We start from the raw sequence: 24094 nt of genomic DNA on the forward strand, positions 1-24094 counted from the left end.
AGTGGGCAACACTGTAACTCATGCCTGGATGAAGCTTATCTAACAGACACATTTCCTCCATAAGGCACATCACAGCCTTCCTGCATTTCAACACAACATTTACGGGCCATTTTAAACAGTGAAATCACAAGAAAAATTGTGAAAACATGGAAAATGTGGCATAGATTGTGAAAAGGACACTTGTTTACAGTATGAGAGCTGAAACAAGAAGGCAGAGAGAGCATCACCCTGTTCCACCTTTGCTGAGAACATGCATGTCGGGTGACTCGACCTTTTAACTGCTATGTGCAGGTCTGTGAATGACCATGAAAACACCATGCGTATTGATTTTAGAGTTTCAAATTTTAGCAAATAGGCAAATTTGCAAATAAGAACTTGATTAATGAAGTTGATGTGTGTGTATGTATACAGTGATTAATCTAGTGATTCCTCTCATGAAGAGTGATGCTGAAAGCAGAGAATACACCTCAAACCCCCTTCCTCTACTTGGCTCACAGAACTCTGTCTGCCAGACCCTTACTCTCAAGACAGAATGGAAACTTCCCGGAGAATCTAACCATTCCGTGACAAAATATATCTGTAGATACCAACACTGGGAAGATTCCCAAACAGCTCACCCAGACCACTCTACAATAAAGCTCAAAATCATAAAATGCCACTTATCCATTCAGAATTTCCAGTGTCTCCTTCCTCCAGTCTTAATCATGAGCCAACAGACAGGAATTTCCAAAGGTCTGTGGAAAAACTCTAGCATGTAAGCCCAAAACAAATAAAAAAGCAATTTAAAGAAAAATTAAACTCTTAGAAATTAAAAGCCTTACAGGAGAAATGAAAAACTCAAGGAAGATTGGAAGATAAAATTAGGGAAATTTCTCAGAAAGTAAAGTAAAATGGCATAGAGATGGGAGAAGAAAAACATAATTCAAGTACCTCTCTCTGGTCCAGAAGGTCCTACTCCAAATAACAGTTCAAGAGAGAAAAGGAGAAAACCCAAGGAAGAAAATAAAAAATTTTAACGATTTCCAGAAGCCTTGAAAGGACAGGAGCTTCCATTGAAAAGACACAGCATGATGGATGAAAATCTATCTATAACATCATTGTGAAATTTCAGAACTCTGGAAACAGAGATTCTACCGAGATGAAAAAAAATACTTGACAAAAATATCAGGAATTAGAATGACTTCAGATTCCCATACAGTAAACTTGGAAATGAATGAGGAAAAATCCTTTAAACTTCTGAGGGAGAATAATCTACAACCTATAGTTTCATACCCAGCCAAACTATTGACCAAATATGGGGGTTGAGTACATTTCTCAACATGCAGGATTTAAAAAAGTTGACATCCCACGCACCGTCTCAACAATTACTAGAGGATGTGCTTCACAACAAACAACATGAGTAAAATATACAGCAAATAGGCAATTCAACACATGAGGGAGAGAAAATAATTCCCAGGATAACAGCTGAGAACCAGAACCAGAGAGCAACTAGTCCATACTGAAGATACATAATGAAAAACAGACATGTTGAAGTCTGTCATGAGCATGATATTCATTGTCTTTGTAATCTGAGGTTAGTATGTCCTAGTGTATCTGGCTCCCACTGTTCTACACCTGGCTTGTTTGACCCTGTCCCATTGGAGTGCTTGTTCTTCCCTTCTTATTCTGACATCTAGATGAGTGGAGGACACTCCTTTCACTCCACAAGAAGGTTCTGCATTGATCTTGACATCATGGTCACCTTAGAAAGCAGAAAATGTAAAATGAGCATATAACCACTAAACATATTTCTACAGGAGATCCAGGATGCTCCAGCTGTGGTCACTTGTGTTCCCTAGGAGTCGATCACCTAGCTCAACATCTCCTCTTGGGGCTCTTGTAAATTCTAGAAGCCAAACTCAGGCTCAGAGACTATTCAGCTCAAGGATGCCTTCATCAACTGGTAGTAAATATTGCCCTTATAAAGCCAGATTTGTGTTTCAAAACTAAACAAGATATTGTGCTTAGGAATACTATACAAACTGAGAGTTGTGGAGGGATGGGGTGGCACTGGGGAGGGTATGTATTATAGTGAGCACTGTGTGTTGTGGAAGACTGATGAACTGCAGACCTGTACCCCTGAAACAAATAATACGTTATATGTTAATTTTAAAAAAAAAGGAATACCATACAGCTGATGATTAATACAACCTAGATAATACTTAAGAGTTACTGAGGGGAAAGAGTGGAATGAAACTGAGGATGGAACCACAGGTGGCTTCTATGTTCTATTTCTTAACCTGAACAGTGCCATGTTTTTGTTTTATTATACATTCTCGTAAAAGTTTAACAATTAAAACATAATGCCATTAGAATGTTTACCTTCTCCTGACCCTTCACTACAACAAGCTGGATAGAACATATTAACACACAGGAAAAAGCAACATAAATGTACTGATAATCTAACTGTAAAGCTACAAGATGGCTGGAGTTGTCGTTCACCTGAGATCATTTGATGATGTCACAATGGAGGTGTGGATACAATGGACCACAGTTAATATACACAAATAGTGATAGCTTTTGATATGTAAGACTTATAAAAAAAACAGCTCTAAAATATCTAAAAAAGTGATTTTCTAATAAGCATTAAGTTCTCATACAAAAGAGGTGCTTAAGGCACAGCAGGCAAATTCTTCATGACTTTGCCCCTACCTGGGATGCCTTAGGCCTTCTTTCTCCTAGCTAATATTGAGTCTAGGTCCTATTGTTCCAAGTTTAAGCAATTCTTTGGTGAAATCTCTTCCCTATCCATTCATTTATATACTACCTAGTGATCATTTACCAAATGCCAGGAGCTGTTCTAGGCCATGGGGATAAAGTAGTAAATAAAAATTCCCTGCTCTCAGTTTGTTCTACTGAGAGGAGACTGAATAACAAGATACAGCTCAGATGCCAAGAGATGCCATGGAGACCATAAAGCAGGGAAGAAGCTTAAAAAATTCAACAGAGGGATTTTGCTATCTTTACACAGTCAGGTGAAAGCTTATAGTGGAAGTGACAACTGAACACCAACCTTGAGGAAGTTTTATTTGCAGTAAGAGCACTTCAGGGGGAAAAGCAAGTACCAAGACCCTCATTTCAAGTGGTACTTTATCAGTGACTTGGTGTTGCTAGTTAGATTTTGCTGCACACACCCCGCCTCCTCAGAAAATGCAGTCCTTGAAGGCAAAAACCCCCTTGTCGCTCTGGACTTCCAACATTTGCTAGGACCTTATGTTAAGTTCCTAACCACTGTTAGAGATAACTCAAATCGTAAATACTCTAAAATTCTACAAAATAATTCAGAATACGTAAGGTTTGTTCTCCAGAATAAAATTAAGATCTTTAAATCTGGAGCCTAATCAGCCTAAATCACAATAATGCTTCAGTAAGACTCATGACTAATAGTCACCTTTCCTTGACTGCAAAATATATAATGTGCTGATTTAAACCCTTTGGATAGGTGAAGTGATATTAGAAGCTCCTAAGAAGGAATTTGAATAGCATCAAGTCAAAATAATATTCCAAGTCTTTAAGATTCTCGCTGGTTTTAAGAACCTTCAATTGAGATAGCTACCAAAATAAATGGTCATCCTTCTTAGGATTTAATACACTCACAATACTAACATAAACCATCATCTGACCCTTGGCTTCTGCAAATCAGCATTAAAATATATACTCCCCAGTTAGATTCTACTTCTATAATGACAAGCTGTTCAGCTGAGTTTTTTGTAGCTATGTTGGTTGAATACCTAAGGCTACTGTTTTTCATAGCTCTTAAAAATCCTAGAATACTAAGATTTACAATTTAAAACAAACAAGGTAACACCCACCAACTTTGGAAAAGCCATATTCAAATGAATCATAGAAGACACATTCTAGTAATTTAGTTATCAAATGCAGCTCACCAGCTAAAAATGGTTCTGCCTCTGCCATTCTGTTCCCAACTCCGACCAAGAGTGTCCAGTTTTTGTCTTTTTTTTCCCCCCAGAACAGTCCAGATAGCAACACATTAGTCATGGACACATGAACAAGGGTCACTAACAACTCGTCTGTTCCAAGGGAGTCACAGTTTACCAAATAATTAACAATTGTGATGGTGTCATTGCTTAAGCCTTGAAAAAGTTTACAGGAAAAAAACAAACACCAAACAAACCTCACCAAAAAAACAAGGAAAATTTTCAACTACATCTTTTAATCAAATATGAATGGTTCCAAGCATTAAATAATGTTGAAAAGACAAACTTTCTAGTTTAAACTGAAGTAAGTATTTCTGATTTTGAGCCAGGTACTCACTGAAGCCAAGGACGTTTTCTTAATTTCTGCTTCTGCTTCCTGTCTTCACTCTTCCTAAATTCCAAAAGTAAGTCATCCAGTAATTGAGTCCCAACAATCCTAATAAATATTCATTTTTACCATCCTTTTGAAACAGCCCTTTGCATACAGCAGGGGGAAACTTAGTTCCTACCAGTGGAATCTTCTCAGGAAAACTCTTAATCACTCAGCATTTCAAATGGAGTTTAATGAGGTCACTTTTCTACATACAGCAAATTAAACCAATTAACTCCTGAAAAGGAGTGGAAAGGTTTCAAAGACATATTTGAGAACATCTGCAAAGGATAGCTGGGACAATCATACAAATAAATGAAGAATACACCAATTCCATTTATGTTATGAAGATATTTTCCTTCAACTCATCCAAACATTTCACATTTGTGAAATCATTTATTTCAGAGCAAATTCTAAGCTTATAATATTAAGTTTTAAAATGTTACAATATTTACAAGACAGATGGCAGAGAAAACTTGGTGGTATAAATACCTGCCAGTAAAAATGGCAGATTAAATGATTTTGTCTCTCTGAAGATCCCTGTTCAATACTGAACATAACGAGGAGCCCCAGCGGGGAAGGCACCTTATCCTAAATGTTCTACTGTCATAGCTTTAGCCCCTCAACATTCTTCTTCAAGTTTAAGAGCTCCTTTTCCTGCCTTCTTTTCTCCAGTTTGAAGGCTAATTTGTTAGCTTTCTTCTCCACTCTCCGTTCCTGTATAAGAATACATTCGGGTTACTCAAATTTTTAACTGATGAAGACTAATTTTACAGAAAATTTCCACAACCATCCCCCCACCATGAGCTCTTTGTACTTCTTCCATTACCTTGCGTTCCTCTTTTATAGCTTGTTTTCTTGCTCTTTTATCTTCTTTGCTTTCATTTTTAGATCGAGGTTGGGTTGACACCTTTGGCAAATCACTGCCATTAATCATCTGCATTCGTTCAACTTGTTTTGCTGTGAGTCCTTTCTTAGGTAAGACATTGAGAGGTATTCCTGTTTTAGAAGATATTCGGATTTGTTTGGGCTGAAATAAAGATAAAGTCATACTAAGGTCATTTCCCATTCCTATTAAAAAACAGTTCACTAATGACACACTGTTGTTGCTTTTCCTAATAGTGCTGCAGCCACAAAGGGATATAGCCACTGTGAGAAAATAATCTGTACGTTCCATTTTCTGCATTGCATACTTCAAATAGCTCAGGACCCTAGGACTTACCTTTGGTTGATACTTGATAAGTTGTGGATGGTTATATAAATTTGAGTATGTACCTTTAAAAAAACAAACAAACATGTACCAATAAGTACACTTTCAATTCAGCAAAACATTACTGAGTTCCTATTATATCCCCAACTTTGATGTTTTCATAGTTCAAAATAACAATGGTCTCTCTTCTAAGTGTTTTTAAATTGTTTGCAACTTAGTAATGGGAATATTACTTTTTCCAAATCATTTTCACAAAACATGTACTTTTTCAATAAATTGATGTACTCAATACTTTAAAATTACTATCATACCTTTAGCAGTAAAATGGACACTACAATACTTACTACAAATAGATTCACAATCCCACTTCTCTTTGGCTTCTTCAAGAACTACAGTAATAACCTCTTCCTCCTCAGACCCATCAAGTTCATTCATTAGCAAGTCCTGATCCTCGAAGGGTTCAAGAGTATTCAGTTTTACACAACTTGTGGTTGAGTTTTCAAAAATGAAGACAAAAGAGGGGGAAAAAAAAAAACACCCATTATTATACTGTTACTAAAACTGCACTTGAAGAGCTATGGAAACAATAGCATTTTAAAAAAATCCTAGCTCTCCCCAGACCCAATTCTCCCCTCCAGCAGGTTTTGGACATTCATTTTGCTGACAGAAAAGGGATTTTTGCAGGGTTATAACACACTGAACAAGATGGCAACTTTCCTAAAACATGGTTTTTTTTTAAAGCCTCAAAAAGCATTACCCCATCTGTCTCTCCAAAGTAGTCATATATCCACTCAAAATGCATAGCCCTTGTCTTAGCAGGATCTGCAAATGATGGTGATCATGGAATATCAGACCCTTCCAGCAAATGTAAACCCCTCATTAGTTTCTTGCAGAAAAATCACCTCAATATGGATGCTGAGCTGATTTGTCAAATATTTGGCTGTAAAGTTATGCTAACATGGCTGGAAAGACAAACTCTTATCTTTCCATGAGCCATAAATATCAACTTCTCAGAATACCTGGCATTTTAAAAAGATGAAAATTAGAGGTCAGACTAACTTTTCAGCCAAAGAGGCTAAAAGCACCACCTCATTCTCCAAGTGGAATGTGACCTCGCACCCCCAACTCTAACCCTAGCTCTTCCATCATGACTCTTAGGTCAGAGCCATAGAAAAAGTGGTTCTCAGTAGGTTCCCACTCAATGTTACAGTCAGCTTCAGAACCTTAGTATCAAAATGTGAGTCAAAGTTTATGGAAAAACATACCACTGTTTTCTTTTTAAAAGATTATTTATTTATTTGTCAGATAGTGAGAGAGTTACAAGCAGGGCAAGTGGCAGGCAGAGCAGGCAGAGGGAGAAGCAGGCCCCCCACTGAGCAAGGAGGACTTGCTGATGGGGAACTCAATCCCAGGATCCTGGGATCATGACCTGAGCCAAAGGCAGTCACCTAACAGACTGAGCCACCCAGGCATCCCAAAACATACCATTTTCTTAATATAGGTTCTGACTGGATAATTTTCTAGATTCAGATGTCCAAATACAGACTTTATTTAAAAATGCAAAAAAGTAAGTAAGCAAGGAAAAGTCATCATACTTCTCTGCCTTCTCTTTGTAGTAGTCATTCAAGACTTCCTCTAAGCGATTGCTGTCTACTTGAATGGAACCTTCCAATTCAGCATTATCCAGAGCTCCAATTTCATCATCATCATATTGCTCATAAAACTTGAATACAGAGAGAAAAGATGCCATGAAAAATAATGTATTAAGACTATAACATTTAAAATGTTATTTTTAATCTTTTTTTTTTTAAGATTTTATTTTTTTAAATGATCTCTACACCCAAAGTGGGACTCAAATTCCCAACCACAAGATCAAATCACATGCTCCATCAACTGAGCCAGCTAGGCACCCCGATTTTTTACATTATTTTTAATCCTACACGATATTTAAGCACTACCATTGAGATCATAAGTACCATTATAATATTAGCAGGGATTAGCACCATGACAACAGAATGTGGAAGACATTCTACCTAGTACTTTAAGACTAACACTTAGCCTGAAAACAGGCTGCCCTTTTTTTTTTTTTTTAAAGATTTTATTTATTTGACAGAGAGAGACACAGCGAGAGAGGGAACACAAGCAGGGGAGTGGGAGAGGGAGAAGCAGGCTTCCCACAGGGCAGGGAGCCCGATGCGGGGCTTGATCCTAGGACCCTGGGATCATGACCTGAGCCGAAGGCAGACGCTTAACGACTAAGCCACCCAGGTGCCCCAAGGCTGCCATTAAAAAAAAAAAATTATTTTTTTAAAAAAAGATTTTATTTATTTAATTGACAGAGAGAGAGAGGTAACACAAGCAGGGGGAGTGGGAGAGGGAGAAGCAGGACTCCTGCCAAGCAGGGAGCCCGATGCGGGACTTGATCCCAGGACCCCGGGATCAGGACCTGAGCCGAAGGCAGTCACTTAACCAACTGAGCCACCCAGGCGCCCCCCCAAAATTTATTTATTTTAAAGAAAGAATGGAAGCAGGATGAGGGAGAGAGAATCTTAAGCAGACTCCCTGCTGAGTGCAAAGGACACAGGGCTTGAGCCCACAACCCTGGGATGGTGACCTGAGTTGAAATCAAGAGTCAGAGACACTGAAGCGACTGAGCCACCCAGGCACCCCCAAAATAGGCTGCCATTTAATAGGAAAATGAAAGACAATCGTTCTGCTCAGCTTGGAAAGCAAAGCTAAGTAGAAATCTTTACCTCAGAATATTGTACAGATGCTTTCAAATTCACTAATTATGCAAAGTAAAAGACCATATAACTGAACAGTCTCCTTTAAATGTACATATTTCAGGGGTGCCTGCCTGGCTCAGTAGATAGGACATGCAACTCTTGATCTCAGGGTGGTTGAGTTCAAGACCCACATTGGGCATGGAGCCTACTTAAAAAAATAAAAAAAAAATAAATACAAATTTCATTGTTTAGATGATGTTTACTATATTACTAGAATGCTGTTAAGGGTAAACAGAGGGTGTGTGACTCCTGAAGAGTGACGTTATTTGTAATAGTTTGCCTGCTAGTACTTAGTGAAAAGGCAGCAAAGTTAGAATCTTTTAAATTCACCTTGAAGGAAACCATTCATTCATTCATTCATCATTTACTGAATAGTTTGAATTCCTATCATATGCCAGACACCATGTTAGACCTTGGGATATGTCAGTGAGGAAACACATATAAAAAACTAAAAGCAATGGAATTTTGTTTATGCTCAGACCAATGCTTTAGGAAAACAGCATAATCTTGGGGATTGGAGTCAGAGGTTCAGAATCAAAATGTCAAACCTCTCTGAGGAAAGTCCAGAGATTCCACTAGCCATCTCTGACCTATATGCATTCTTTCCAGAACTAAAGCTAGGATGGTTTTATGGTCTGTTCTAATAAGACATAAGCTCTTTCTAATGCCAAAAGTTCTGGCTTTGAGTTCTAAGGTCATATGAAATTTACCAGGAACTAGTATTAAAAGGCCCCTTATTTGGGGACCTTACCTTCTCAAATCTCTCATCATGAAGAGTCAGCTGTTCATTTCTCCTCATAACTGAGGATGTTAAAGAATATTCAGTAAAGCGACTTTTCGTCTCCTCTTCCCAGAATAAGTGATTTTCTACAGTCCCAGGAGGTTTTCCAGGGACAGACATGGCCTCATCTGATGAGCCCGCAGAGCCATAGTTATCGTCATCACTACCTCCTTCCTTCTCATCATCCATGTCTTCCCACTCACTGTCATCTTCGGCCTCAGATTTCCTAAGTCAGAGTCATAAATTAACTGTCAAAACAACTTGAGAAACAACAGAACCAAATGACTTTACACAAGTAAAATTTGAGGGTATTTCAGGGAGGATTCCTGTTTAGGCAGTAACAGCTGTGCTGCTTGACCTGTCTGGTAGGGCTGGAAAAGTAATGAACCAGCAATCAGGCAACCTGGACTTTAGCCCCACCTATTGTTGGTTTGTAAAGACCTCAAGTTTCACATTTTCTGCTCTAAAATACAAAAATCTAACACTAAATGCTCTCAAAGGTCTGTTCCAGTTATAACATTCTATAGGTACATCCTACTGAATAAGCAATAGTCAGGTCATCCCTGATTCGAGAGAAACCACACATACCGTATATCCGTTCCCTCTTCTGTTGGCTTATTGGCCTGAAGAATAAAATCATCTTCAAGCAGATTGTCTGGATTATCAAAGTCAAAATCATCATCAAGAGCTGCGACAATGTCAGGATCAAAATCCAGCCGAGGTCCTAGAAGGAAAACAAAAATTGAGCAGTAATTCCCAAGAAAACATGATTCCTTTACTTAGCACAATTTGAGTAGCTATCATATGCCACATTCTACTTATGTATTGAGAATTAAAAAATGATTAAAAACTTCAAGTCTGGTCTAGTGAGGAACAGACAGGGACGACTGCAAGAAAATAAAATAGGGGGAAAAATACCTCTGGTTTCAGTACCCAATTGTAAAAACTCTTGCATTATAGATCTGCAATATTAAACTGTGTCTATTTAGTAAAATTCAAGGTTTTCACCTGCAGGAAAAATCTGGGCTTTAAATTTACCTGTTAGAAGTAACTCAAATTAAGCATGTGTAGCCTGATGAACTGTCTCTCCAGCCTAGGAGATTTTAATAAATCCTAAACCTGTTTCTTCAGCTATGGTCTTTTGCGTGTAAAAAGAGAGTCCACAAAAAACTTCAAGTTCAACCTTGTAAACTGACATGGCTTCCAACATCCCTCATAACATGGCCACTGCTTAACTCGCCAGACTCATTTCATGTTAATTCTTACCATTCATTCTAGGCATGCTAAAATGTGGTTTCCTATTCATGTTCTCTCAATTTTGCACATACAGTTTCCTGTTTGAAATAGCCTCTCCTCCCCACCCCACCCTCCTTTACCCACCTACCTACCTTCTACCTAAGAAATCAACTTAGACACCATTTTCTCCAGGACACCTTGCCCACTATTAACTAAACCATTATTTATTCATTCGTACTGTAATTATAATTTCCTATTTATTGTCTATCCTTCCCAACTGACGATAAATTCTTCGAGGTCAGGGATTATGCTTAATCTGATTTAACTCAAGACCCCATCGTATAGTGGCAACTCAAAAATCTACAGAAGGAATAAATGAATGAATGTTACGTGGCAAATACTGATTAATAATTAAGGCAATTCAAGAGAAAATACCAAACATCACTTCTGTGTTTGTTCTAAAATACAATATTAATACTGCAAAAAATCCAAATAACAAAACCCCAAACAATTTTTCAGTGTATCTGGAACAGATGATAAAATGGACTTCTATAAAATACTTATACTCCTGGAAGAAATGATTAAGTCTATATGTATGTTAAGGCTAAGTGAGTATCGTCATCTCCTCTGCAAGAGTTTAGGTCAAGGTTAAAATTCCCCTACTAGATCTTCAAAACCAATTTTCCCACTTTCCTCTCCAAACAGAAACTCCAAAGACTAAGAATTTGATGGCAATAAAAAAAGGACCCCGATCACTCATCCCTTCCTAATGACCTCTAATCTGATTTCAGACATCTCAACTGTTTTAACACTTTATTAGAAAGAGAAAAGCTTTATCATTACTATGCTTTCCTTTTTGTTAAATACAGATCAAGTCACTTGAAAAGTTCAAGAAATCAAGCACACCTGAAACAGGAGCTGCTTTATTCAACAATCCAACATCTTCCTCAAACTCTGATGCAAATACTGATGAAGGCAACTTAATTCCCGTGGTCTTGAAAGAGAAATTACACAATGGTTAGATTAAGAAGTACTTCTGACCTACTATACTGAGTTGAAGTGTCCCCGGCAAAATTCATGTCCCCCCCAGCAGCTCAGAATGTGACCTTCTGGAACAGGATCCTTGCATATGTAATTAGTTAAAATGAGGTGACAGTGGATTACAGTGGGCCCTAATTCATAAAGATAGGTGTGTCCCTGTAACAAGGCCACATGATGACACAAAGATACACAGGGGGAGAATGCCATGTGAAGATGAGAGCAGACTGGAAAAATGGATCTACAAGCCGAGGAACACAAAGGATTGCTGGCAACCACCAAAAACAAGGAGACAGGTGAGGGACAATGTTCTTGCCCTGAGCCCCCACAATGGAAGCAACACTCCTGAAAGCTTACTTTCAGACTTCTGGCCTCCAGAGCTGTGAGAGAATAAATTTCTGTTGTTTTAAGCCACCCAGTGGTAAGGTGTGGTAATTTGTAATAGCAGTCCTAGGAAAACGAATACAACTAAGTCCTGCCTTCTTGCTCACTTGTACTCCAGTAAAATATTTGAAACCTGTATATCCCATCATCCTCTCACAAGCAGTTTCCCTGGAATATTTCACAAAGCCTCCTCCAGCGTATTATTCCATTTAATCCTTGTGAGATATCAGCATGCGGTAGTCAACAAAAGCTAAGAAAGGTCAAATGCCATGCCTGCCTCAAATTGGCAACTCAGGTCCTGGGATTCAAATCCAGGTTTTGTAATGCCTCAAGTTTCAAAATTTAATCTTTTCTCTCTTAAAATGAGATAACACACCAATCTCTGGTAAAGGCACAGCATTTCTCTGAATTGGCCACCTTAAATCCTGGGGTGGTCATAAATCATTTCTCTCCATCTCTATAGCCCTTGAATTCTCTTGTATACCAAGATTGCCCATCAGTCTTTTGGGCATCATCTTACTCATGGCTAACCAACACACAGATTACTACCACCACTGTTTAGATAGTCCACACCTAATCCAACCTTCGTATCACTTCCATATTAAAACTCCTTTATTATTTTATAATGTGACCTTCTTGAACTTGTAACAGGTTTTGATTTTTCACTCCTGATTTTCACAGTCAGTAAAATCAAGGCTTACTTACTATTCCATATATCCAAATTTACTAGTTACTTAATAATATAACCTCCATGTAAATCACATCCAGTTCCTCACATCATGGAATAATTCAAAGTAATTTATGGAGCACACATATACACCAGACACTATGATCCACACTACTACCTATGTCCCTTCTGACCGGAATGTTTCCTTCCTGTCTTCAATACAACCCACTTTGAGTGCCCAGTTCAGTTCCTCCCTCCTCCATGAAGCCCTTCTTGATCACTCTTCTAGAACTTTCCTTCGGGTAAATCCCTTCATTCTTCACACCATACACAATACACCTCAATATGTGCTGGCACATTATTATCTGACTGACTGGTCCTTACGCTTTAGTGTGATCTTTTCAACCAGTTACCAATGTGAGGGTCACCACATGTTATCTGTCTCTTGTACCTCACCACCCACCTCATCCTCAGTCTAGCAGCAGGCACAAAGCTGAGATGTATGTTCTTACTGGCTCATGGGAGCATGCGGAATTGGAAGCCTCTGAGGAGCATGATTAAAAAGCTACGTACAGGAGTGCACATCCAGCAAACTTAGCTTCCAAAGTGTGTTTCTCGGTGGCATAAGCATAGGAAAGATCTGGTTTTCCACTATAATGTCCTTTTTTTAAAAAAGAGCTTTACTGAGATAGAATTAACATAACCATACAATTCAGCCACTTAAAGTGCACGATTTAATGATTTTTGGTATATCACATTATTACTTTTTAAAAATTACAAAATATGTGATTTGGTTTTGCTGGTTTTTAAGAGAGAAAAAGAGAGCACGCATGCACGAGCAGGGAGGGGAGAGGCAGAGGGAGAGAGAGAATCCCAAGCAGGCTCCACACTCAGCTCGCAGCCCGACGTGGGGCTCTATCTCACAACTCTTGAGAGATCATGACCTGAGTCAAAATCAAGAGTCAGACACTTAACCGACTGAGCCACCCAGGTGCCCCACTGTTTTGCTTTGTTTTAAAGATACTCTGTGATTATCTATCTTTGGAATGTGGGGTTATAAAAAAGGGAGAATCAGCTTGTGTTTAGTGAATTTACCTCTGGAGATCTTTTTTAAATCTTGAAAAATAGTCAAAGAATCACGTACACAGGGGCGCTTGGGTGGCTCAGTTGGTTGAGCGACTGCCTTCGACTCGGGTCATGATCCTGGAGTCCTGGGATCGAGTCCTACATCGGGCTCCCTGCTCAGCAGGGAGTCTGCTTCTCCCTCTGACCCTCCCCCCTCTCGTGTTCTCTCATTCTCTCTCTCTCAAATAAATAAAATCTTAAAAAAAAAAAAGAATCACATACACAATTAGAGTTTAGATAGGACTACTTTTAAAAAAAAAAAAATTTGTTTTTTATTTGTAGTAATTCTGCACTCTGTTGAGTTTGCCCAGCTGCTTTCTACCACAGCGGTACCTGCTTTCTTTCCTGTGACAATTGGGCTGCTTAAACAGAACTACTTCTGTACTGCTTTATTTTGTTTCTAGGGCTTATTCAATATTTCTGGTTTACTCAATTTGGGTGGTTTGTTACAAATTATTTTATTGACTTATTTATTTTTTAAAGATTTTATTTATTTATTTGACAGAGAGAGAGAGACAGCCAGAGAGAGAACACAAGCAGGGGAAGCAGGAGAGGGAGAAGCAGGCTCCTGCAGAGCAGGGTGCCCGATGGCGGGGCTCGATCCCAGGACCCTGGGACCATGACCTGAGCCGAAGGCAGATGCTTAACGATTGAGCCACCCAGGTGCCCCTACAAATTACTTTAAAGTCAAAAAAGCACATGGGACTCATCCGTATTTTTTCATCATGCTACAGAAAACGGAGGGCATTTTTGTTAAACATAATTCACTCAACCTTATAATAAATATCACCGAAGTGTCCATTTAAGAGCCTTATTCTAGGGCGCCTGGGTGGCTCAGTTGGTTAAGTGACTGCCTTCGGCTCAGGTCATGATCCCGGAGTCCTGGGATCGAGTCCCACATCGGGCTCCCGGCTCAGCGGGGAACCTGCTTCTCCCTCTGACCCTATCCCCCTCATGCTGTTTCTCTCTCTCTCAAATAATTAAATAAAATCTTTAAAAAAAAAAAAAAAAAAAAGAGCCTTATTCTAATGGAACACTACATCAAAAACTAATGATGTAATGTATGGTGATTAACATAACAATAAAAAAGAGCCTTATTCTATTAAAAAGCCAACTAAATAGTGATTACTTTTACCGAAAATGAATTAAAGATTAAAAGCTAATCTCTCAAAAGCCAATACAATTCAGCCAGAAGAAATCTTAGAACTTTATTAAGACTTTTCTCCCGGGGTGCCTGGGGGGGGCTCAGTCGTTAAGCGTCTGCCTTAGGCTCAGGTCATGATCCCAGGGTCTGGGATCAAGCCCCACATCAGGCTCCCTGCTCAGCAGGAAGCCTGCTTCTCCCTCTCCCACTCCCCATGCTTGTGTTCCCTCTCTGTCAACTAAATAATCTTAAAAAAAAAAAAAAAAGACTTTTCTCCCTAAGATAAACTTGAACAACTACTGGACACTCTCCCCTCCGTGTCTTGGAAGGATTTGAGCCACTAAGATCTATACCCTACTCCTGATAGTGTCACCTTGGGAAAGAAGAGTACAGAAGCTGGTTGTTATGACAGAGATGTAGGAGTGGGGTATGCAGCCTTACAAGAGAGCTACAACCTAGGAAGTGAGGGAACAGCTGCATTCATTACCTTCCTTTGGGATAATACCCTGAAGCCTAACCCTTTTGACCTCCCGTAAGCAACAAACTGTACACTGGAGAAGCTATGATTATACTTCCCCGAGAAAAAGAATGCCTAGACCATGAGAGGAGTGGAGAATGAGAAGCGGGAGAAATTGGTACCCTTTTTAGCTCTTCTTTTTTGTTAATAAACCCCAAAAATGAGTATCTTCTTTTTTTTTTAAGTGCCAAGTAATATAAAGTTTCATAGAAAAATTTATTGTATACTAACACTAAATAAAAAGATAAAGGCATAAGACACGGGCATCTTTAACATTAATGGGGGAAAAACAGAACTTAAATTAGTAGTGTTAATTTCATATAAATATGTGCTCTCATTTATACTTACAAGAAAATATTAAAGGGGACTGCATTTTGGTTGAGAAGAGTCACAGAAACTTCATTACAATCTACTGCTTCTATTCTTTTATAGTTAGCCTGCAGCTTTTTACGACTGTTAAAGATCTGAACATTCTGCAAAAATTAAGTTCTTAGAAGATACTTTATGATATTGATTAGCTGTTAACACACACAATGTCAGCTGTTTTTCTTCTGCTGAAAGGTGCTATCTAACATGACCACAATTATTAATCAAAATTCTAACCCTGTAAGGTTGCTACTTTTTTTTTAAAGATTTGAGAGAGAAAGGGAGAGAGAGAATGCACATGTGCATGTGAGCAGGGAGGAGTGGGAGAGGGAGAGAGAGTCCTAAGCAGGTTCTGCACTCAGCGCAGAGCCTGAGTTGAGGCTTGATCTCATAACCCTGAGAGCACGACCTGAGCCAAAACCAAGAGTTGGATGCTTAACTGACTGCACCACCCAGACACCCAAAGGCTACTTTTGACAGCTGCCACCAGAGAACAGGCAGCCTACTCTCTACTGATGGTACATACGTACACACACTAGGGCATGGCTTATTTTTGTATTCTTGAAATTGATACCATTTCTTGCCTCACTTATCTTGATTTATAAGTGGTTTCTTCACTCACTCCCAAATATATTGATAAGAAGTCTTACTGAAATTACTAAAGTTTCCTCTTTTTCGTCTCTTCTCTCGGGTGCACTGAAAATACTTATGGGAATAAGCTCTGAGGGCCCAGATGGCTCCCTCAGGTGCTGCAGATAGTCATAGTCATCATCAAAGAACACGCCATACTTCCTCTGTTCTGCTCGCCTTTCTTCATCATTTATCTAGGATAATAAACAAAATGTTAATTAGTACCTCTTCCAAGCATAAGCCATAGGAACCTTCCAGTGAACACAGCTTTCAGAATAGGACGCACATGGCACATGAACATTTTGGCTGACAGGAATGAGACAAAGAATTCTTGACAAACTCAAAAAAAAAAAAAAGTTTCTGAACCCGAGTGCTACATAAAATTTAAATAGAATGGAAACAATTCCTGCTTCTACTGGACATTTCTGTGCAACAATTCAAGACAAGATAGGGAAAAAAGAAGTAAGTGTCGGTGAGGATGTGGAAAAAAAGGAACACTTGTGCACTGTTGCTGGGAATATAAATTGGTCACGTCACTGTGGAAAACAGAATGAGATTCCTCAAAAAATTAAAAATAGGAATAGCATACAATCCAGTAATTCCACTATCTACCCAAAGAAAATGAAAACTGATTGAAAACACATATAGACTCCTATGTTTACTGCAGCATTACTTACAACAGCTAAAATATGAAAGCAACCCAGGTGGCCACTAACAGATGAATGGATAAAGAAGATGTAGTGTGTATACACACACACACAAATATTACTCAGCCATAAAAAAAAGAATGAGCTCTTGCCATCTGAGACATGGTGGACCTAGAGGATATTATGCTCAGTGAAGTAAGTCAGAGAGTGGAATCTAAAACAAGAAAAAAAAAAAAACAAGCAGAAACAGATCCACAGGGGTGCCTGGGTGGCTCAGTCGGTTAAGTGTCTGCCTTCAGCTCAGGTTATGATCCCAGGGTCCTGGGATCGAGCTTTGCGTCGGGCACCCTGCCAAGCAGGGAGTCTGCTTCTCCCTCTCCCTCTGGCTTGTGCACGCGCTCTCTCTCAAATAAATAAATAAAATCTTAAAAAAAAGAAAGAACAGATCCATAAATACAGAAAACAAACCTGATGGCTGTCAGAAGAGGGGGGTGGTGGTGGGGGTGGGGTTAAGAATGGGCAAAATGGGTGGAGGGGAGTAGAAGATACAGGCTTCCACTTATGTAATGAGTAAGTCATGGAAATAAAAGGTACAGCAGAGGGAATATAGCCAATGGTACTATAGTAGTATTGTATAGTGACAGACAGTAACTACACTTGTGGTGGGCACAGTGTAATGTACAGACTTGTCAAATCACTATGCTGTATACCCGAAACTAATGTAACACTGTATATCTAACTATACTTCAATTAAAAAAAAATTCAAGCCGAGAAACACACACACTGTTTTATCATGTACTTGGGAGGGTTGACAGACTAAAAGGCCTTGAAAATCAAGTACAATTTCTTGTATTTATATGCAAAGAAACTTCTCAACATACAACACAAACAGGCTTTACTAAAAAGCTAAATATGGCCAATGTTCCCCAAGACGTCCTTTCAAATTTTCCCACACTTACACACTTGACAATTATCAAATCAACCTTTTAAAGGCTTCCTGGCATTTTCTGAAGCTAATTCATGAGTTCTAATGTTTTACATCTTATGAGATGAATGATGAGGAGACAAAACAGTAGTTTGTGGTTTTGAAATGACAGGATCTTAAGAAAGCAGAGATATGCCCTAAATAAGATCATGCAGCATTGTAAGTGTTTTAGTAAATATTTACTATTACTGTACAAGATGTGCTCATTTAAAGATCTCCAATAAAGATGCTTTACCCTCTCAATCCAACATGCAAGACAAAAAATCGGCACATTTACTGAAAATTTAAGTCATAGATTTTGTTTCCCAAAAGATCACAGTAGTTGCAGAACATCAGCTAACAATTTATTTAGAAACTATTGACAGTCCTCCTGCAAACTTATTGGCTAATGAACAGGACCTACTTTCTGTGTGGGTAACAGAACCCTCTGGGGTGCAGTCTCATCTGCTGCTAAAGGATCTCGTTGACTCCGATGGACCAGATGAAAAGACACAGCTTTCTTCTTCTCTATAAAAGGCTTTTTCTTCCTGTGAGGCTTCAAAGGAACAGAATCAGAACAAACCATTAAAAAAAAACAAACAAAAACAAACACACACACAAACCCACAGTCCATATACGAATCTTCAGTAAGTTATGTGAGGGATCAACGGATTTCTAAAACATACATTTCTATGGTAGGCAACATCAACAATGTTCAACAAAATCTGCACTTACCTTCCTTCAATGTATATTTGATGGCACTTACTCTGTGCCAAACCTTGTTATGGGTGCTGGGATACAGCAATGAGGTCAGAGTCCCTATGCTTACAAAGCAAATCACCAAAAAAATGATTTTAAGTAAAGAAAAGTGATGTGCAAATGACTGAAAGTTACTTTAGACGGCGGGCTCAGAGAAGGTCCCTGACAGATTAAATCAGAATGACAAACAACCTGCCACAGGTAAATCTGGGGAAGACCATTTCAATCAAGTTACACACCTGTCGCACCAACTATTAAATGAAACCAGGACAACACAGCTACAGTTAAATAAGATTCATCATCTCTTTTAACACTCTCACTACCCTACCCAACTTGACTCGCTAAACTGAGAAAGCATCATCCCAGTTTTTAAGCCATTCTGCTTTTGGGCCCAACCTTAGACTCTCCCACAAGTTCCCTTTGCCCAGAGCAAACACAGACGAGCAGACAACTGCCACTCCAACGTCTGGAGAAACCAGCCAACTCTCCCTCCTCCGAATGCATGAAGCACAGGGTTGAGCGTTTATGTCCTGCGTTCACGGGTTTCTAGGCCCCTCGGGATAGGGGAAGCCACTCTCCTCTGTCCACTCCCTAAGGAGGCTTGGCTGGGGGAGACGCACTCTAAACTGCAAAGTATGCCCAGGGTGGCGAGGGTGATCATACCGGGGCACTGGGCCTCAAGCCTCCTCCCGGCACCTCCGGGCCAGCCCTCCCAGTCCCCGCCCTCACTAGCCACTGGCACCAAAGGAACCGGCCTGGCCGTCAGCAAAACCAGAGCGCCTCGTCCCCGAGACAACGAGACCTGCTCACCATGTTGCAGCCGTGCGGCGCTCACCCCAGAGAAGGCCGTCGGCTACACTCCCCTCGCCCCGGAGAAGTGACTCGCTACCACGCGAACGCCGGTAAGGCCCGGCTCTCCGCGGCCTCCCTAGGCCGCTTCACACGTGCAGACAGGAAGTTAAGCACAGACCGTGGAAATGGGCCAATCGCCGAAGAGCTGAAGGTGTCGCGGCCGGAAGTTAACCATAGCTCGCTCCGTCTAACGATCGCGAGAAGCTATTGGGAGGAGGGGCTGTTTCCACCCCCGGGGGGGGCGGGGCTTTTCCGGCCAGAATTAAGTAAACTGGGGAACGAAGTCGTGGGCGCCTTTGTGGCGGTGAGGCGCGAAAGGAGGGTTGCTGTTTCTGGGGGAACTTGCTTTTGTAGCGCCCTCTACCGAGAACAGAGGCGACGTATCTAGCATCCCCATTGACAATTGTATGCCCTGCCTGTTCCCATCCGTAACACACACACACGCAGGTACACAAACAGAAGGAAGGTGTCCACCCTCCCGGGTCACTGAGGTTTCAGGTTCCGTCTCTTAGGGGCTGGCGGCGAGTTGGTTGCCTTAGCAACGGAGGATCAAGGCCTCGCTATTCTACGCTGCACCATGCTTAATCAGGTCTTTGTTCAAAGGTTGGGAGAACAAAACCCTCCGAGATTCTGTTGACAGTAAAGGCATTTGAACTAATAGAATCTCTTTGGTGTTTGCATACCTTATCTTATAAGGAGGATACTAATGTTTATTTTCTTCCAAGTCGTTCGTCAAATGTTTTAACGTGGTTTAAGCAAATAGGCTATAATCACCTTCTTAGGAAGATTTCAGGCAGGTGTTGGCACATTCTCACAGCTTTTCCTGGACAAAAGAGGGTGGTAATGCATTCATAACTTTATCAGCAGATCTTTCCTCAAATTGGTGTTTCCCCTTCCCAATCTCTGGCGTCTTTACAATGTCTGAGTTATCTTGGACTGTGTCTTTATGTCCTCCTATTACTTCTATAAATATTTGTGGAATATTACTCTTTTATTACAATAAAACTTATAGAAACAATTTAGATTAGGACCACAGAAATTGTCTTAGGATGATGCTTTCTAACATATATAACACTCCTATGTGCAGGATGTTTACTACAGTTAAGCTCCATGAGGGCAGGTTTTGTTTTGTTTTGATTGGTTTTATTTACTATGTCTATCTATCCTCAGGGCCTAGAATAGTGCCTGGTACATACACTCAATAAATATTTGTTTAAATGAATTAATGTGCTGGCACTTTACCTGAATTATCTCATGTCTTCCTTACCAAACACTATGAGAGGCACTATTATTTTCAGTATCTTACAAATACTAAAACTGAGGCACAGGAAAGTTAAGTAACTTTCTCAAGGCCACACAGCTAGTAAATGGCAGAGTAGGGATTTAAACCTGAGTCTGACTAGAGCCTGACCACTTAACTATATTGCTTTTTTTTTTAATTTTGAGTACTATTCAGTTACTGTATATATTTACTGATCTAATACTAACACATTGTATTCATTGTATTCGTTATGTCATTTAATTTCTTTGATAAAAGAAACCTGTAGTTAGGTGACAATTAGCCAATCTTATAGAGCCTGGAGTTCAGAGCATTGAAATGACTTGCCTAAGGTCACACAATAAATGGAAAAGTTTAGATGTGTAGCCCATCAGTCTGGTCAGGAAGGCCACACCCTTAACCGTGTGCTACACTGCCTACATAAGGCAGGCAGCTGCAAATTCTGTCCATTCTACCTTTTAAATATCCAAAGGTATCACCCCATTACCCCTTTTATCAGACTTATTATTTTTAGTACTCTTATCCAATCATGTCATTTGCGTATATAAACCTTTTGGATGTCTTACCCTCTGGCCTCAGGATAAAGTCTAAACTCATTTGCATGGCCAACTGTTTCTCTCATCTAGCCTCTACCCATCAATTTAGCATCATGTCTCCTTATCCCCCACACACCACTCTCTGACTCAGCCCTACCAAACTGCTTGCAGTTCCCCAATGTACCTAAAAGAGATTGACTTTGCTATGCCCATCTAAAAATCTCTTCCTCTCGCCTCCCTGTTCTTCAAGTGTTAGTTTAGCCATTTCTGCCTCTAGGAAACTTAGACTCTTCAAAACTAGGGCCCTCCCCACATGTTCTCGCTGTGCCCTGTGATTAGTCTACTCAGTTACATCAAATTGTAAATCCAAACTATTTTCATCTGTCTTTAGACTCAAACTGTAGTAACCGACTTGAGGACAAGGGTTTTTGTCTTGCCTAATTTACTTCCCCAGGGCATAGCATAGCAAGGACTCAATAAGAATTGCATTGTTCAAAGCACTTTACATGTATTTACTCTTTAAATTCTTAAAGAAGGATTTAAGAGATTTACTATCATTATCCTTTTGTTATATATAGATTAGAGATTGAGAAACAGAAAATTAAGTGGACTTTTGCCCAAGAACACAAAGCCATTAAGTGATGCAGCCAAAATGTGAACTCAGGTGTCGCTTGAGAGTCACACCCTTAACCATTACAATATACCCCATCTCAAAAAGCCAACACATATGGTAGCTAACATGTGTTCGAGCCTGTTCTGGATGCTGTGTATATAAACATGAGCTCATTTAATATTTGTTGAATACAATATCTAGAACAATGCATTCGTTAAAATGGTATATATACAAAACCCTGGCTTGTCTTAACACAGAAAAACATTTCCTATGATAAAAACACCCATAACTGAAATATTATAGTAATGATAATAAATCCAAGCCATACTTCTCCTAGAATCTTATTAGTATGCTCTAATAAATGGCATCCATTTCATAATGATTAAAAAGAATTTTAATAAATTCATTCTAATTAATTTAATTTTAATTCCTGGTTTAGTCTAGGCTTTGAAAAATTTTGTGTTTTCCATGTGAAATGAACTTGCCTATTGAAACCGTGTTTACCATCTTAGCACTATTTATATCACATTCAGCAGTGGTTCTCCATCAGCATTGCCCAAGGACCCCCAGCACCAGGAAACCAATGTACACAGAAGTGGAGAAAACTTGCTTAAATATACCCAAACTAACTAGACACTGAAGCAGTAACTTGAGGAATTATAAATTACATGCTTGACAATATTAATAGAGCTTGTGGGGGTAGTTAATTTATAAAAAGAGAAAGAGCATCAAGATGGATGGAGCAGGATGTTCACTGTAGCACTGTTTTTAATAGAGAATAAGAAAGCAATTAAAATTCCACTAGTAAGGGATTAATTGAAAAAAATTAATACCATGGTCTATTGTGAAGCTGTTCTAAGGAGATGCAGATCGACATGGACAGTCACTCATTCAGTCAGAAAAAAAGCAGGTTGTAGAACATCACAAAAATGGCATTTGTTGTTGTCGTTGTTAATAATTATATATAGAAAAACATTTTACACAGAAATATCATAGTGCAAGCACCGAAAAATACCTGGTCAACTATGTACCAAACTTGCCCATAGCAATTTTCCATGAGGAGCTGGGATTATAGGAACTTTAGATGTCTCCTGTATATATTTTTTCATTGTTTACAATTACATTGTTTTATATATTTTATTGTTTATATATTTATAGTGAGGATTTGAAGTGTTACATTTGGTGTCTAAAAAAAGTGAAGATACTTAAAAACCAAAGTAGGGGCACTTGTCTGGCTTAGTCCATAGAGCATGTGACTCTTGATCTCTGGGTTATGAGTTTGAGCCCCCATGTTGGGTGTAGAGATTATTTTAAAATAAAATCTTAAAAAAACACAAAAAACAAAAAGATAGGACAGGTTAGATACTAAAATAATCAGGTTCAATAAATATTGTTCAAGGATAATTTTTTTATGGTAAACCCATGACTCTCATACATAAGCATAAAGTGAGTAAAGATTTTATTTAGCACATTGTTAAGGAGGGAAACATAGTATGTTACAATTAGTTCAGAGGACAATCCAAAGAAGAGAAACATTGACAGAGAAGGAATACTGAGAAGAATGTGCAAATGGAGACAAAACTGGCTTCTTTCCCAGTGACCTAGGGAAGGCAACTGAACCTCCACTGGACAGAAATTATGTACATGTCTGGAGACAAGAATTATTCCACATTCCTGTCAGCTTTCTACAACTTACAAAGTTGTAAAATAGCTCAAAGGCAAGGAAAGGTGCAAAGTCCTCCTAAACCCAGAATTGGAAGGGTGTACTCATTTGAAAATGCATCATTTTCCAATGAAACACAAAATTTCCCCTATAATATTAAATGACAGCGATAAGAGGCTTGGTGCACTGGCCGAAATTAGACTGTAATTTGTTTCACTTCGATTGTGTAACCTGAGGCAAGTGGGCTTCTGTTTACTTACCTGAATGTAAAATGGGAATGATAGTATTATTGTTTACCTTAGAGGAATTGTTGGATTAAATGAGAAAATATGTTATAAATGCTGGGACCTGTGCCTGGTCTGTGCTCAGTGCTCAGTGAAGATTAGCGATTGTCCACTTCCCAGGTAAATGTAAGGATTCACCTAACTTCATTGTTGCCTCAGGGTGACCATCTCCTGAAACCAGGGTCTGTAGCCTCTGGGATTTGTCAGGGAACACATGCTTTGCTTCAAGTCAGATTCACATCATGGAATCTGTTAGCTTGCATTTA

At 39.3% G+C, this 24094-nt stretch overlaps 2 protein-coding genes across 2 annotated transcripts in view; both read right to left on the minus strand.

Moving 5' to 3' along the window:
• Positions 1-3954, minus strand: part of ZC2HC1B (zinc finger C2HC-type containing 1B) — a 40731-nt gene extending 36777 nt beyond the window's left edge. The window contains exon 1 of the mRNA XM_021693517.1: positions 3927-3954. Within this exon, the coding sequence (XP_021549192.1) occupies positions 3927-3954 (28 nt within the window). The remainder of the gene's footprint in view (positions 1-3926) is intronic.
• A 734-nt stretch (positions 3955-4688) lies between these two features.
• LTV1 (LTV1 ribosome biogenesis factor) lies at positions 4689-19550 on the minus strand. Its single transcript, XM_021693367.1, has 11 exons — positions 19412-19550; positions 18267-18398; positions 16252-16425; positions 11267-11354; positions 9713-9848; positions 9095-9350; positions 7153-7280; positions 5902-6041; positions 5570-5622; positions 5177-5377; positions 4689-5064 (listed from the first exon to the last, which is right to left on the minus strand). Exons 1-11 carry the CDS (start codon positions 19412-19414, stop codon positions 4954-4956), a joined length of 1422 nt encoding a protein of 473 aa, XP_021549042.1. The 5' UTR covers positions 19415-19550; the 3' UTR covers positions 4689-4953.
• Between the last annotated feature and the right edge of the window lie 4544 nt (positions 19551-24094).

The sequence above is a fragment of the Neomonachus schauinslandi genome, chromosome 8, assembly GCF_002201575.2.
Source record: "Neomonachus schauinslandi chromosome 8, ASM220157v2, whole genome shotgun sequence".
Lineage (NCBI taxonomy): Eukaryota > Metazoa > Chordata > Mammalia > Carnivora > Phocidae > Neomonachus > Neomonachus schauinslandi.